The sequence below is a fragment of the Lissotriton helveticus genome, chromosome 3_1 (genome assembly GCF_964261635.1).
Source record: "Lissotriton helveticus chromosome 3_1, aLisHel1.1, whole genome shotgun sequence".
Lineage (NCBI taxonomy): Eukaryota > Metazoa > Chordata > Amphibia > Caudata > Salamandridae > Lissotriton > Lissotriton helveticus.
Window position 1 is genome coordinate 802,222,349 of NC_136061.1, and position 14,950 is coordinate 802,237,298.

Sequence of the window (14,950 nt, forward strand, 5' to 3'; positions counted from 1 at the left end):
CTAAGGCTCCCAGACGCCTTAATGGGTGGCGAATTGTCCAGAAGAAGGGAGTACAGCACCTCAAAGAGGCACGCTGGCCAGGTCACAGTGGGGCAAGCAGTACGATACCCCTCGAAACTCTTCAGTTGTTTCCCCTGCTTAACGTGGCTGTTTGCTCATCATGAAAACGCCTATTATTTTAAAGGATGATGAATACAATAGTAACCTGTATAATTACTGACTGTAAAATGGCCTGGCAAAAGGTTTATTTTGGCAGGTTGAATTGGCAGTTTAGAACATGTCTCAGGCCAGCCACTGCAGCTTGCACTGCAATTTTAAAGTGTTGCTTTAGTGGGTGGCCCATTCAGTGCTGCTGGCCCACTAGTAGCATTTAACCTGCAGGCCCTGGGTGCAAGTAGTACCATTTATCAGGGATTTACAAGTGAATTAAATATTCCAATGAGGTGTAAGCCAGTGTGACCATGTTTTAAGGAGAGAGCACAAGCACTTTGTGCACTTTTTTCCTGGCTAACCAGTGGTAGAGTCCTAATGCCAACAAAAACGAGGATAGAAACAGAAGGCAAACACATCTGGGAATGACCCTGCCTAGAAGGTCAGGTCTAATAGGTCCAAAATCCATTTACACCCTTTTTAAAACTGCCACCGGCCCTATTGCACAGATGAGGAGTTCAGAGGGGCCGCTCTCATAGTGGGGCATTTGATTTTAGTAGTTCAGAAAGTTAAACGTTATTCAATCCTAGAACGTTTTATGAAAGTCAACAAGTGATTACAGATGTAAGCATTGTATAACTGGTTTTGAATTCATCCTTTCTCCAACTATAACCCTGTGTAATTTGTTTTCCTCCTTTAGCCCAGCCTCCGGTCATATCGGATATTATCATGACACCTGCAGAACCTGGCACGACTAAGAATCTGCGATTGTGTATTAATGTGTCAGACTTTGTGCCAAGAGAAATACAAATAAAATGGTTCAACTCCTGGACGGAATTTTCAAAGGAAATGGTTACCTGCTCAGAGCCACACATTGGAGAAAATGCCTTATATTGTGTTTCAAGCCACGCTGAGATTAAGCCAGAACTAAGTGACAAAGATATTAAAATCCGGTGTGAAGTCACGCACATCAGTACACACACTGTTTTGGAAAAAAATGTTGCGGTTGAACTTTAAGGGTAAGATGTGGTTGTATGCGTCTGTCTTTTCTGCTCATTTGCTAAGACTGAACTGAATGTCATGTAAACTAAAAGCTCTGGTGCTCAGAATTTCACCGAGGATACTTGCTGAGGGCAGATAATTGGAAATAAAAAGGGTGAATCAGAAAGACGAGCTTTGGAAAGCTGTAGAAGGTTGTATGTACTAGCCTTTGTAAATCAGGCTGCTTTGAATTACCAAAAGGCTGCATTTTGATTTACCCCCAGCTGGTCAATATCTACTAGGAGATACCTAGACAAGCCCCGTTATACGTTGAACTCACATGCCACTATGCCTTCTTCTGCTAACAGCAGCCCGTGAAGACCACAGAATTCTAATCAAAAACTAAAGTAGTCCCCTAGCCCACAGAATGTACCTTCAATAGAAGACCTGCAGCTGGAGAATAGGGCTTTAGAATCCTTGACTTTCCTGTTCAGAAGGCTGGACATCTCTATGAAAATAGGTCTAATTGCTTAATTCAAGATCCTGAAATTAAGAATTCCTTGAAAACAGTATTTTCCATGTTTTTGTATTGTATATTAAAAATGATTACAGACCAGGCTGTGAAAATTGTATAGTCCGTGATAGTTTTCACTGTTTGAAAATAAGACCGCAATGAGGCAAGTATTTTAAATGTCACTAGGCATAAAATATGTTATAAATGATATTTAAAGGTAGTTAATTGAAAGGTTTCCACTGAGAAGTTTATAACATAACGTGTATTTTCACCCAGAAGGGCATCTTGGCACTGAATATGTTTATTGTTAGTTAACTGTTTTTTTTTGTTTAAAATTTTTAATATGAGCAGACCCATAAAAAATACATAGATAAAAATAGAGCATTTAAGGCACAGTTTGATAAATATTCCTTCTTATAAATATAGTGGATTTAAACCAAACAGGTATGTATAAAATGCAATTCGACATATTCAGCAAATATACATACATGTGGAGTAACTAATTACAATCTTATAAAGTGCAGTGCTTAATATCCCTAGTAATGCTAGAATACAGTACTGAAGTCCTAAGGTTCAATAATAAAGTTCATTTTCCCTATTTTATTCTCAAAAAGACTTTGTAATGCATTATGGGCTTATTCTTCCAGAGTGATCTGTAACCTCTCCATATATTTCCAGGCAGCAGTGAACTTTTTAGTGGCATCCACTCTCTTTGCATACGCTTCTTCGAATTTTCTTCTTTGTTTCATTTTATTTAGCCATTTCAAATAAGTAGGTATTTTTAAGGACCTCCAATTCTGGAGTATCAAGGAACGTGCTACGAGGGAGGTAATTGCTGTAAATGTCTCCTCTCCTATTGTCATTACAAGTTTTGCTCTTTGGATAGTAATACCAAACAGAGCTACATCTGCCTCTAGGTCTAATCTTTTCTGTGTCCCCTGGCTTAAAGCCGAGAAGATCCTTTCCCAAAATTGCCCTAGCCTTGGACAAGTAAAAAAGGTATAAAGCTAATCTCCCTCACCTTCTGCCTGACAACAAAAGCATCTATTCTCCAGTTCTGAGCATATTTTATGGAGCGCTTTAGGTGTATAGTACACCATCCATCGTGACAGAAATGCCATTCTTTTAAAATTGGCCTCTGTTACCTAGTCATGATGTGGCATGCCAATCCCAATTGGAGAGCTTACATTGTGTCTCCTGTGTGACTTTTTCTAAAAATGTCTTGACCAGCATTGATGCCCCTTAGGAGCATAATAGACGGTACCAGTTTCCCACCTCTCTTAACTTTGCTCCAAATAGGGCAGTCACGAGCAAAGTTGGAGAAGCACTAGATGGGAAGCTATATTTATTTAGTAAGTATGTATATATTCGAAGAAGAGAGGCTTACTCCGATCACCAAATCTAGTTTGGACCTCTTGCCAAGTAATAACTCTGTTTACCACTACAAAATGCCCCAACTCTTTCAGACCACAGTTATTCTAGGACCTTAAATGGCTAGTCTGTATTTGGAGGACCAGACTTTTACATACCCCTAGTTTTAAATAATAAAACCCTGTAGAACAAGCCTGTGTAGAGAAACAATTCTGAAGTCCATAGGAATATTCCTGCAGAGTCTTATAACTAGTTTCTTAGGGAGTTTCGCTGTTTTTAAAAATGTGGGAATCTGCAAACAAGCCTCCTGCACCATTTTGTCCAAAAAAAAGTTATCAACTTATCCCTTGGAATCCACTAAGCAGGCTGTAAGATCTAAAATAGCAGCTTCATAATACATCTGAACTTGTGGAAGTGCAAGCCCCCTCTGATTAATAGCAAGTTGAACCACCAAGAGTTTAACCCTCTGTGTCTTCTTACTCCAAACAAACTTTCTAAACATGGTTTCAAGCTCCTTAAAATAGATCCTATTTATTTTATAGGGATATGTGTTAAAAAAAACAAGTAGAGCTACATTTGTGTAAGGACCACTCGTAAGTGAGGGGTACTATTGACCACTTTTCTAGCAGTTTATCAATTTGATCCCGCATGGCTTCCTAGTTTAATTGGCTGAGTTACCCATATTGATAACTAACATATATCTTTAAGTATGGAATTGGATTAAAATTAAGGGCTTGCTGCTTAAGATTTTCCGGGAGAAAGTCACTCGCAGTATTGATGGTTACGATTTCAGTCTTGTTATGGTTTATTTTGTATCCCCGATCAATTCAGATTGAGCAAATTCAGCTAAGAAAATGGACTTGTGGCGAAAAAGAAGCTAGCCATCTTATTAACCCTCCATTCTTTACTTTAACCAAAATATTTAAACATTTAATACCCATGTCTATAGTTTGAAATTGTATATATTAATACTTGATTCAGAGCCCTGTTATCCTCCCACCTCTCCACTATGATTCTGCTCATTTTTGCCTTTTTTACACCATAAACCCACCTACTCCCACGCCCCTCCCAAACCCTTCCCACCCGACCAGATGGGCAAGGGCCCGCAAGCCCCATCTCTTCCTTCCCAAAGTAACTCTTGCGGGGTGCCCTGGTACTGCACACTGAGTGACCACTCTCCCCCCATCTCAGTGACCCATTACAACAATATGTGACTCTATTTTGCAGAGGAAATTTCTCTCAGCAATTCCTGCGCTTCCTCTATGTTTGCAAACATATGAAACTTGCCTCTCACAAGCACTCGTGGCTTCGATTGCTGAACTATTGAGGCCTTTGCGCCTTGAGCCTTAAAGAGATATAACAATTTAATGAACTCTTTTTGCCGACGTAAGGCAGCTGCCGACATGACAGAAAAATCTGACAACTAGAAACCTCATTGATCGAAAATTGCCTCTGCTGGATTACCTTAGTTAAAATCTTTTCTTTGATAGGGTAATCGACAAAGTTAATCAGAATTGTTTGTGATCATTTTGAATTTGGCAGTGGGTGTGAGGAGACCCGATGTAGTCTTGTTATGGTGAGTTCTCCAGTGAATTCTGGCAGGACGTTTTTCTTGATAAAAGTCTCTACCCATTGAAGTGTTTCAGACCCCTATTCCACTCAGGAACCCCAACTAATTGCAGGTGTGCACGCTATGAATGATTGTCAAGCTCAAGTTTACTCTCAAGTGACATTTTTTCCTTTTTTGCTGCGTTCACATTCAGGTGCATATTGTACATTTGACCTTCCAAATGTGCAATCCTTGATTCCGCTTCTTGTATCCTAGCTGGGAAACTAGCCACTGCCTGCTCAATCTTTCTGAGGCGTTGATGGTGGGAGGCTTTTTCATTCACTTGAGATATCTTCAGATCTCGTTTAAAATATGATTCAGCATGCTTTTTATTTCACATTGTAGGATGATGCCTTTTTCTTGGATTTGTGCCGGCGGGCAGGGTTGGGGCCCGCCATTCTCTTTCTGGCTCCAGTCTTGCTGCCCTGAAGCTCCCAATCCTACTTTAGTTGTTGACTGGGGCTGAGTCTGATGTTGAGACGGCGGCTGCGGGAGTAATGAATCTTGTAAGGGTGCCTGAGACTGAAACTGCCTGTAGCAATGATGGAGATGCATGGCCCTGTGGCTGAAAGCCCATAGAGATGTTATTGACCTTATGAAGGGAGCTGTTTAAAGCTTTTTCTTCTTCCAGGATAGCTGATTGTCCTGTAGGTGGTTGTGCATTTTGAGAAGGACTAGTTGATGTCCCATCAAAAGACCCCTCAAGAGGACCTTGTAGTTTTGCCGATGCAGTCTGAGTAGCCAGGGATGCTTTGCCTTTTGAGAATAGCGGATAATCCTTAAACTTTTTCTTGCCATCCTCTTGTACCCCGGCAATTGGATCAGGCGCCAGTTCTTCCTCTGATCTTATTCCTTCATCTGGCAACCCTCGCGTTCCGTTCTCTGTGACTGGGTCTCTCGCACCCAAGTCCTGGTCGGGTTCTGGCAGCTCTTCTTCCGAGCTCTCAAAACTAGAGTTAATGATAGAGCCAGGTCATGTTTTTAAATTATGCTCTGCTCTTGCCGTGGTTGACACTGCCTTTGATTGAGCTAATTGTGTTTTTGCTTTGAGGCCTGATGGTAAATCAACTTTAACCAATAGATTTGACTGCTTTAAATGCTTTTCCATTTTCGCCTTTGAAGTCTGGGGCCTCTTCCAGCAGCGATTTTCAAACCTGAACTAGCCAGGTAGTTCCCAAGCCCAGAATTTTACTCAATTGCCACAACGCAGCCCAGCTCTACCCTGGTCTTTATATTTGAGGGAGTGGGAATGTTAGTTATAATAAAATGAGCTGCCTCACAGGCTTCCTAGCAGCATGTCTGGCCTTATCTCTCACTCGTCCTTTAATTTTCTGTGCCAGGAAAAGAGAGCAAAACAGAGAGAAAGCCAAGTCTCCCCTTTGGGGTCAGTGCCCCACACAACCCAAAAGCCGCCGTCACTCACCGCCAGCAAGCAGGATGGCAAGCTCATCTCCCACTCTCACCACGTACGAGGGGTTCCCATGCTCACCTTCCTTTCAAATCAGCCACTGCTGCAGTCCACTTACAAAAAGGGATGCAAAATCTGGTTACCGGTACTAGCTTGTCTCTGGGAGTACAACCTGTGGAAGACCGCAAGACTCTGCTGCCACCGATGATGCTGCTGCTGCGGCGTCCATTCGAGTGTGTGAGTTGTCTGAAGGTAGGAGGAGGAGCAATGGTCACTAGCGGCTACACGCAGACATGACTCGTGGCTGCCTCGAGTCAACTGTTAGCTAACTCAATGGTACTCCTTTTATCGATCACCGAAGGATGAAAGGCTGTGTTGATCCAACGGGATTTGAGCCTGTAACCATGAGGTCAAACACAGACCCCTACACTGGGTGCATTAGTCCACTAAGCCAGCACACCCGGCTGATCCTATATGGGTCACCCTCGAGGGTCCCTATATAGCCTTGTACTGCTCTTTCAAACTTTACATCCACTTTTTGTGTGGAAGGACAACCGAGGAGTTTGGAGTCACCTTTGAGGTGCATGGTCCTTCACAACATGCTTCTTTTGAAATGTATGCAGGGGCCAAACCCAGTATGAAACACAAATGACCCAGATGTGTAGCATCTCAAAGGATACTGATGCCAACAAAAGTGTCAGGGGAGCTTCTAAAGCAAATAGTCCTAACTTCATTGTCGTGAACTGGACCATACCTAGCACTACTTGAGCTGAATTTTTTTTATGCTGTCTCTGGACCTCGTTTGACTTCTGTAGACTTTAATACAGACCTAGTCCAAAATGTTCAAACTTACTTGGGCCTTCAGCTTGCTATACAGTTGTGGTTCTTTGTTAGATGTAGGATTCTAGGTACTGTACTTTGCTCATCAGGCTTTCCACTGTGGTTTACCTTCTGAAATTCATGTAATGAGTACAGTAATCTATGTGGGCTGTTTGGGTGTCTATATGTAACATTCCACAGCAAAGACTTTCACAAATGTATAGCAAAACATTTTACTGGGGCTAAATACCAAGGCCTAGGAAAGCTGATATGGGTACAAGGTTTGTCTCGGTGGAAAGTTTACCTTCTGACTGCCCAACGCTGTTGGGCGCATCCGACCCAAGCTCCAGCTAGGTCCCGGTAAACAATGATCACTGATTGATGTTTAACTTTTTCTTGGTGCTTTTTTGGTTAAAAGTCCAAAAAAGGCGAACAGGAGATATTCATTTTTAAATATTTGTCATTTTTGTGTTATTTTGTCCTAAGTACTGATCAAGCACAACCAGATGTCTGCGGTTGGCGCTTAATGGTTTTTGGTGCGATTTTGATTTATAACTTTAAAATTCTTATACCTATTAGATATGTGCCATTCTTTAAAAAAATCTTTTTATTGCGTTTTCAAAACATAAGAAGGCATTAGTATGGACCGAACCAATGGCTGGTTTAGGCCAGAACACAATCAGACAGGTCAGTTCAGTGAGGCAAGTCATAGTAAATCACCAGAGACAATTAATAATTGGGAACAAATCCCATACAAGCCAGCTGGGCGTATCCAATCAGCATGCAATTCCCACTAATGGTTATTCAGCAATCCCTCAGAATTCCTGCCTTAACCCATTTTCGGGACATCACCTGCAAGGATTTATATTTTTTTTGCTAACATGCACCAAACCATGTTTTTTCCCAATCTTTCATCTTTGGTGCGCTTCCTGCTCCCCACATTTGATCAATGTTCCACCTGACCACCCCCAGACCCAGGGACAAACAGAGCTTACGGTATCTAGACGGGGAATCGCCTTCCCCAGATTTGGAGGATACAGCATAATTCCTTGAGACACTGACCAGTAGGATCGTATCTCTTGACGGGAACCTACTGCTGGTTCTGGTGGGTCAGGGGACTAATGCATCCACTGCATGGGCCTGTGTTCGACCTCATGGTCACAAGTTCAAATCCCAGTGGGTCCACTCAACATTTCATCCATGGCAGGTCAATAAAATGTGTACTATTGAGTTGGGTAACAAAATACATCTGTTATAAAGCGCCTAGATGCCTCCGAGTGAACGTGCACTTTACAAATATGCATGTTATGTGATTGTATCAAGGAATGTACCCACATCCCTGGAAACAAGATGTGGGTACATCGCAAAGTTGCGCGGAAGTAGTAGGAACGGTGCCTGATATGCAGTTCGACTAGTCTAAAACCTGTTTTAATAGCAATCTCCCTGAAGGCCCCCGTGGCCTCAGATGCATCATTTTTTTTGTGCCATTTTCTTCATAAAAACATTTTCTCGTTTAATAAATTAGAGTGGAATTTTCACGGTGTTGTGTCTAACTTTTCGAGTGTTTTGGTACTTCTAAATACTTTACACATTTTCTTAAATTAAGCCCTTCTGCTCTGTGCCAAAGGTACGAGAGGCTGACTGCAGGTTTGAAATACTGAAAGTTTTACTGGAACTAACAGTTTAAGTACTTCATTAACTGTAGTAGGCTAATATCCTGGCAGTTGATACTTCACAATCTACATATAATTTCAATGATATATTTGTTTCACCTTAATAGCCTTTTGTTCTAAACATCCTGCAATATATGCTTATCTGAGACCTCAGCTATTGGACTAAAGACTCTGCAAATACTTTTAACTACCAAAGGGGTAATGGGGAAGCTTACCTAGTCCCTCTTGGTCATCCCTTTTTCGATACCAACTGCTACCCATCACTGCCGCAGAAGACAATTTTCCAGAGAGTGCCTAAATCATGTGGAGAGCTACAGATCCTAGATAATATGACCTCCGAAAGATAGGCCCATGCTCTCGTGGCAACTACAATAATATTTATGTCTATGTATTCGGGCTTTGTCTTTTTCATCAGCTTCCTCCTCCTCTTTATAGAACTCTCTCTAGAAATGGACAACGATTAATAATTAATTGTTAAACAAGTGTGCACTCTGTGCCCCCAGCCCCGGCAGTCTCCTAATGTTGAGTCAAATGATGAGGCATAATAGATTGGAACACCAGTTCTAGGCAGATAGTAAGGAGCTAGGGGGCATATTACCAACAACTAGCGATAATTATCGCTATGTTGGTTTAGCGGCGATATTTTTATCGCCGAGCTGCAGCGATTTTTATCGCTTAGGAACCTTGCTATTATCAAGGTTTATCTCCTAAGCGATAAAAATCGGCCGAAATGCATGAATATCGCTGAAAAGTCAGTGATATTCATGCATTACCGAGCAAATGCTCTTAGCCATGTTATCCACCTACCATTGGATAACATGGCTAAGAACTGCTCAGGGGCAGGTGTTAGATTTTGGAGATATTCGCGCTTAGCGCGAATATCTCCAAAAGTTGGTAATAGGAGATAGCGATGTTAGCGACTGTTTCCAGTCGCTAACATCTTGGCACGCCCACTTTGCATGTCATTAGTGATAAATATCACTGACATGCAAGGCGGGGCCCAAGATGGTCGCTATCTCCTACTAGCTGTCGCTAACTGGTGTTAGCGACAGCTAGGTAATAGGGAGATAATTTTATCTCCGCTTTCTTGGCTTTTAAAGCCAAAAAAGCGGAGATAAACCCCCTTGATAATTTGCCCTGATGATATTGTATTTAAGAATTCAAAATTAACTAAAATCCAAATATTTGGTCTGTTTATTCTAAAATTATATATGTTTCTGTAAATCAATAAGTAACATTGGCAGGAAAGTAACGACTTGTACTTCAAGAATCCTATGTTTCCCCCAGTGTGTATAGATTTGAATGGATAAGTGAAACTCATTGAGAGAATTTTAACTCACTTAAATGTTCAACTATGCCTGAATTGTCAGCTACATATTACATATTGTACTTAACTGTTTATTTCCTATTTAAAATAAGTTCTTTATATGTTTTTCATTTCATACTTTTCAGGATGTGAACCAGAAATATAAAATGAAGAACAGTCATCAGAATTTCAGTGCCTCACCAGTAATCCTAAACCTGGGAGATTGTTGCCTTTAAATATTTGATAGCTGGATGCAGTGCAAGCAATGCTGACGTGTCATGGTGTGATGGGATTTACCCCATTGACAATGAATTTATTGAAAATCTTGACAATATGGACAGTTCTGGACATACTTCAACAGTAACCTAAAGATCACAGACTGTGAATGTTAGATCAAATGTGAAGTGATGAAAGACTATGAAAAGACTGAGAAAATATACATTTTAAAACTCACTTGATCTTTCAATGGAGGAACAATTAGACCAATCCCTTTACTTTTTGTTTACATTTCTTGGTTGTAAGTAACAGTTTTAAAACAAGCATTTGTAAATGCAATCGGTTTCGCCTATGTGATTAATAATCGGCTTTTTTTGTTGTAAGTTGTAGCTTGGTGAGCAGTTGTGAAATATAAGTTACCGAAGTCCCTTTGAAAATGTATATTAAATACAATAGATTTCACAAGCACAGTGCAAGTGATGTGCATGCAAAACCTAAAAAGTGAAAAAAAGGTAGCAAGTTCAAGAACAAAAGTGACATTTTTCTAACCCGTTTTAACGGGCCATACAATGAAGAGATGGATTTTACGCCTGAAGGGTGGTACAAGAGCAGGACTAGAGAGAGTAACGTAGTTTGCCCCTGTGTGACACCCAGGCGAGGTGACCTAATGTGCAGATTATTCTTTGATCTAGATCGGCCACCTGGCCAGCTATTACTCACCAGAGTCATATGTTCAAGTTTATTTTGATTGACAGATCAGAGTCATATGTTCAAGTTTATTTTGAAAGACAGGCACAAAGAAAACCATGAATGAAGTCCCGCAATGAATGGCCTCCCTTTGTCTTAGGCATGCTGCATTCTTGTTTTAAGTCATAGGCCTGCCAGCTCTGTAGCCAGTTAATGGTAAATTATCCTGCCAAGAAAGAAACATGCTGCATCTGTTGTTACTTATTTTACATGAGACCATCAAAACAGAACAGAGCAGACCCACTCGTGGCTTCCGTGAAGGTTGCTGCGCATGACTGAGCACATTGCACCGGGAACTTCATTACATCAATAAAGTCGCACAACGTGTCCGGGGAAGCACCTATACGACACAAAATATTAAAAAATCACCTATGTAAAATATATTTCAATTGAAATATGTACATTCCATGCCAAGCCAAAACTTTATAGGTCAGGAGCTCCTTTCCCTTAGATGTGTGCTCCTTTGTTTTGAAACTTAATGTTTCTCCTCTTATTGTTATCCAAATAACATTCACATAAACCTTTGTAAATGTATCCTCAGTGGTTTTATTCTTAATTTTATTTCTTGTATAAACTTCCTTCTAGCATTTTGTATTCTCAGATGCGAAAGTAATTCATTTGCAGTTTCTTGTAAACCCAATGCATTTCGGGTCCTGCTCGACCCTTTCTCAGGGGTCTGAAAGCAAATACATGAATAGCACAAATCAATAAAAGTCCTTCACTTATTCCAAAAACAGAACACATCAGAGGTTTTATGACAATATACATTGTTATGAGTTCAGCATGATATCAACCGCACGATAAGTCTGATTGAAGTAGCACTTTTCATGATTCAATGCGATCTATCGGCCTTTAATGTTCTTCGTAATGTTTTAACAGAGTAGCAGACTTGCCAAAACTAACCCCTTACAGTCCACTAATACTCAACATGTAGACTTTATGATGTTTTGTGATGCGCTCCCTAAATGTGAGTTGAATTACCGCGGTGAAAGCATGGAAGACTATTTTGTATCAAAATGTTAGTTACAATGTTTCAACAGATAACAGTTGCTTACGCGGCGAACGCGTGCATAATCATACGGGACGCGGTTGCAAAGTTTAATGAATTACTCCGCTTAGAACACGCTGCTTCTATTGCAAGGATCGTTTGGGGGACCTATCTCGTACAAAGATATTCTCACGTCTTAATTCAATCTTTCTGAAGTATGAAAAACGCTTACATTTAAGAATGCTGCTTCATTCGCGGTATAACCCAAGAGAAACCTTTCTCGACAGCGGTTGTTCTCACAGCTTCTCACGTTTACGTAATGAACGTCATTTAAAACAAGCCATGCAAGCATAAGGCGGGGTGTTGATCGTATATTTCACAGTTTAGAGAATAAATTAGCATAATGAGACGGACAATTTAAATGGAAGGGTGAACGTTTATTGTGCCATGCAGAGAACACCCTAACACGTGAACATCAGCAAGCAGACCCTTTAGGCGAACAGAAGCTGCAAGAATTGGCTGCAATGAACAATTTTCTAGCTGAAGTTAAGGCGACAATAGTGAAGTGAAACACTGCTAACGGCAGACACAGAGGAACTGTTGTAATGAGAGGAGGGTAAAAGTGGAGACCATACAGTGTCTGTGACTAAAGAGCTGACAGGAAACATGCAGCTGTGGGCGCTTATCGGCTCTCCCAGGCTCGGCGTGTGGTTGGTGCTCACTCCTTCGCCCCCATCCGAGCGGAGCTCTGAAATATTTCTGCTCTGTCCTCATATGTGGCTTCCTGTGTGAGGGTGCAGAGACCGCGCACCGAAAACACCCATGGAGAAGGTGCTGTCAAATAATAAAAAAACTGCACCCGTAGAGACCGCGTTTAGAGACCTTCAACACGTGAGACTATACTCGCAGAGACAGCGCGCCTGCAAGAGACATATAAGTGGAAACGTTGCGCAAGTGAAGAGACTGACTGCTTCGGGAGAGAGACAGCGCCCACAGAGCAGAGGCTGTAAGAGCTGAGTAGAAACACTGGGCCAGTTCAAAGGTAGCACCTGTGATAGACTCCACCAGTTGAGGCACTGTTCCGACTGTGAGTCGGCCCTGGTGGAGCCGCTGTGCCCTCGGTGAAGTTGCACCGGCAGAGAGACTGCGCCTGTCTCGACTCTCGAGACGGCAGCGGGCAATATGGACTGCAGTAGCAATTGCGACAGAATTGGTAATCTTGGCGTGTCAACAGTTGTCAACGGTAAAAGGGCGATTTTGCGGGGGGGGGGGTACTTCGCTGATTTGCATTTGAGTGGTGAACATTTTGGACGGAAGATAAATTGGAATACTCTATTTTCGGTTAAATGTACTTTATCGTTCCTGAATAGGGACGGTTGCAGATATACTTAACTCCTAACGGTATCTGCTCCCGGCACGTGTTTGCAGTAGTCTTGCAGAGCTGGATATTTTGGAGCTGCCATTTTGAATACGCGTTAGAAGCGCACGTTTCAGGTGGGTTGGGTAGATTTAGTGGCTCTGTCGTAGAGCCCTCTCCCCCCGCCCGCGTGCAGTTAAAAGAACAGACGTAAGCTATCGAGTATGTTCCTACCTACCTCAACGTTGCTCGTCTTGTTCTTTGTTAATCTGCTGCAGGTTAACTACTGTAACTTTTGCAACTATTCGATCGAACTCTTGACCACATTGTGTTAAGTAAATAGATGAAGGACTAGGCGGAGAGATTCGTCCCGCAATCTCGGTCGTGCTCATTTTTCTTCCTCAAAAAATAAATGTTGAATGAAATGATAGCCCATTTACCATAATTTATTGCTTCGGTTATATACCGCCTACAACAACAAAACAAGTCAGGTCCCGGGCTGTGCTGTGATTGGCTGACGTCACGGGGTGTCCCGGACCGGCAGCCAATCACAGCGCGGCCCGGGAAATGACGTCACTGGGGTGTCCCGGGCCTGCAGCCAATCACAGCGCGGCCCGGGACACACGGCAAAAAGGGGCGGGGCTTAAAAAAAGACCCAGAAACGCCCCCGAATCACGTTTTCTCTGGAAAACGTGATTGACGGCCAATCTCTTCCAATGGCTAGCCTCCATTTATGGAGCTAGCCAATGGAAGAAGGGGCGGATTCAAGTCCCCATAATGTAAACAATAGCTTTCGCCTGGGCGTAGCCCTGCTTCGCAGAGCTACGGCCAGGTCGAAACCTAAAAAATATATCTTTATTTTGCTATACAACATTCTAGAGCTATGCATTCTGGATTGCCTTAGACGCGCTGATAAAAAGCCTTGTTATGACAATGACTGTACCTTTGACAATGAGGTAATTGAATATATGTGCCTTGACCTACATTACTGTCTGAAACATTTTCATTTTCATGCCTTTGCAATTATTGTGAATATAAATTGTAATTAGTATGTAAGTATGGAGTTCAACAAGAATCCCAAGATGTAATTATTTTGTATATTTAAAATCCAGAAACGTGGTAATTTCATGCTGTTACTCGATATATAATGGATGTTTCGAAATTTGTTCCCCTGTGGCTCTAAACTACTTTACCCAGTAAAGTGTTTATATATGGCCGTCAACATAATCATTTCGCGCTCATTCACTCGGCATTCCATTGTGGGCCCTTACGGGGATTGAGTTTTCGTAACTCTCTCTGTTAGGTCTGCCAATGGTTATACCCGGAAGTGCAGGCAGACTCCGCGCAACTGATCTGCCAAGAGTAACTGCGGTACGCGACTGAGCGTCACACACATTTTCTCAGGTAAATTTCATTACCATAGTCCTCTGTAAATCTAGCTAATAACGCGCATATCGTTACATTACTCATGACGCGTTCCCTTATTCTGTCCTAACAGGCATCGTCCTGTACGTGATATTGATTGTATCATCGTAGAGCCATACCACGACGTGGGTATACTGTGTGCTATTAGGCGCCACTCCCATGGTTTCAGGTAAACTCTATGTTATACTAGCCTATCAATTTTAAATTAGACGCGCATGGAGATAACTACTAATGGCGTGTTCTTTCAACTTGTGTTTGCAATAGGCATCGTCCTGCACATATAGAAAACACTATCACGTGTGAGCATCATAATTGTGAGCCGCTGACCACTACAGTGGTGAGTACTTTGCCTGCCCACATTCCATTCCAATAGACATTATGCCAGT

At 41.9% G+C, this 14,950-nt stretch overlaps 1 protein-coding gene across 2 annotated transcripts in view; it reads left to right on the top strand.

The window, feature by feature from the left end:
- The window catches only part of LOC144822969 (uncharacterized), a 502,582-nt gene extending 488,582 nt beyond the window's left edge, over positions 1-14,000 (top strand). Inside the window, exons 10-12 of one of the 2 annotated variants that reach the window (XR_013608719.1) lie at positions 851-1,169; positions 9,978-10,358; positions 13,972-14,000. Coding sequence is in view for 1 of the 2 variants with exons in the window: in XM_078681056.1 (XP_078537182.1) it covers positions 851-1,167 (317 nt within the window). In the remaining variant the exon portion in view is untranslated. Of the gene's footprint in view, positions 1-850; positions 1,170-9,977; positions 10,368-13,971 lie in introns of those variants that run through there. The other variant, XM_078681056.1, reaches the window with a different exon arrangement.
- The last annotated feature ends 950 nt before the right edge of the window (positions 14,001-14,950 follow it).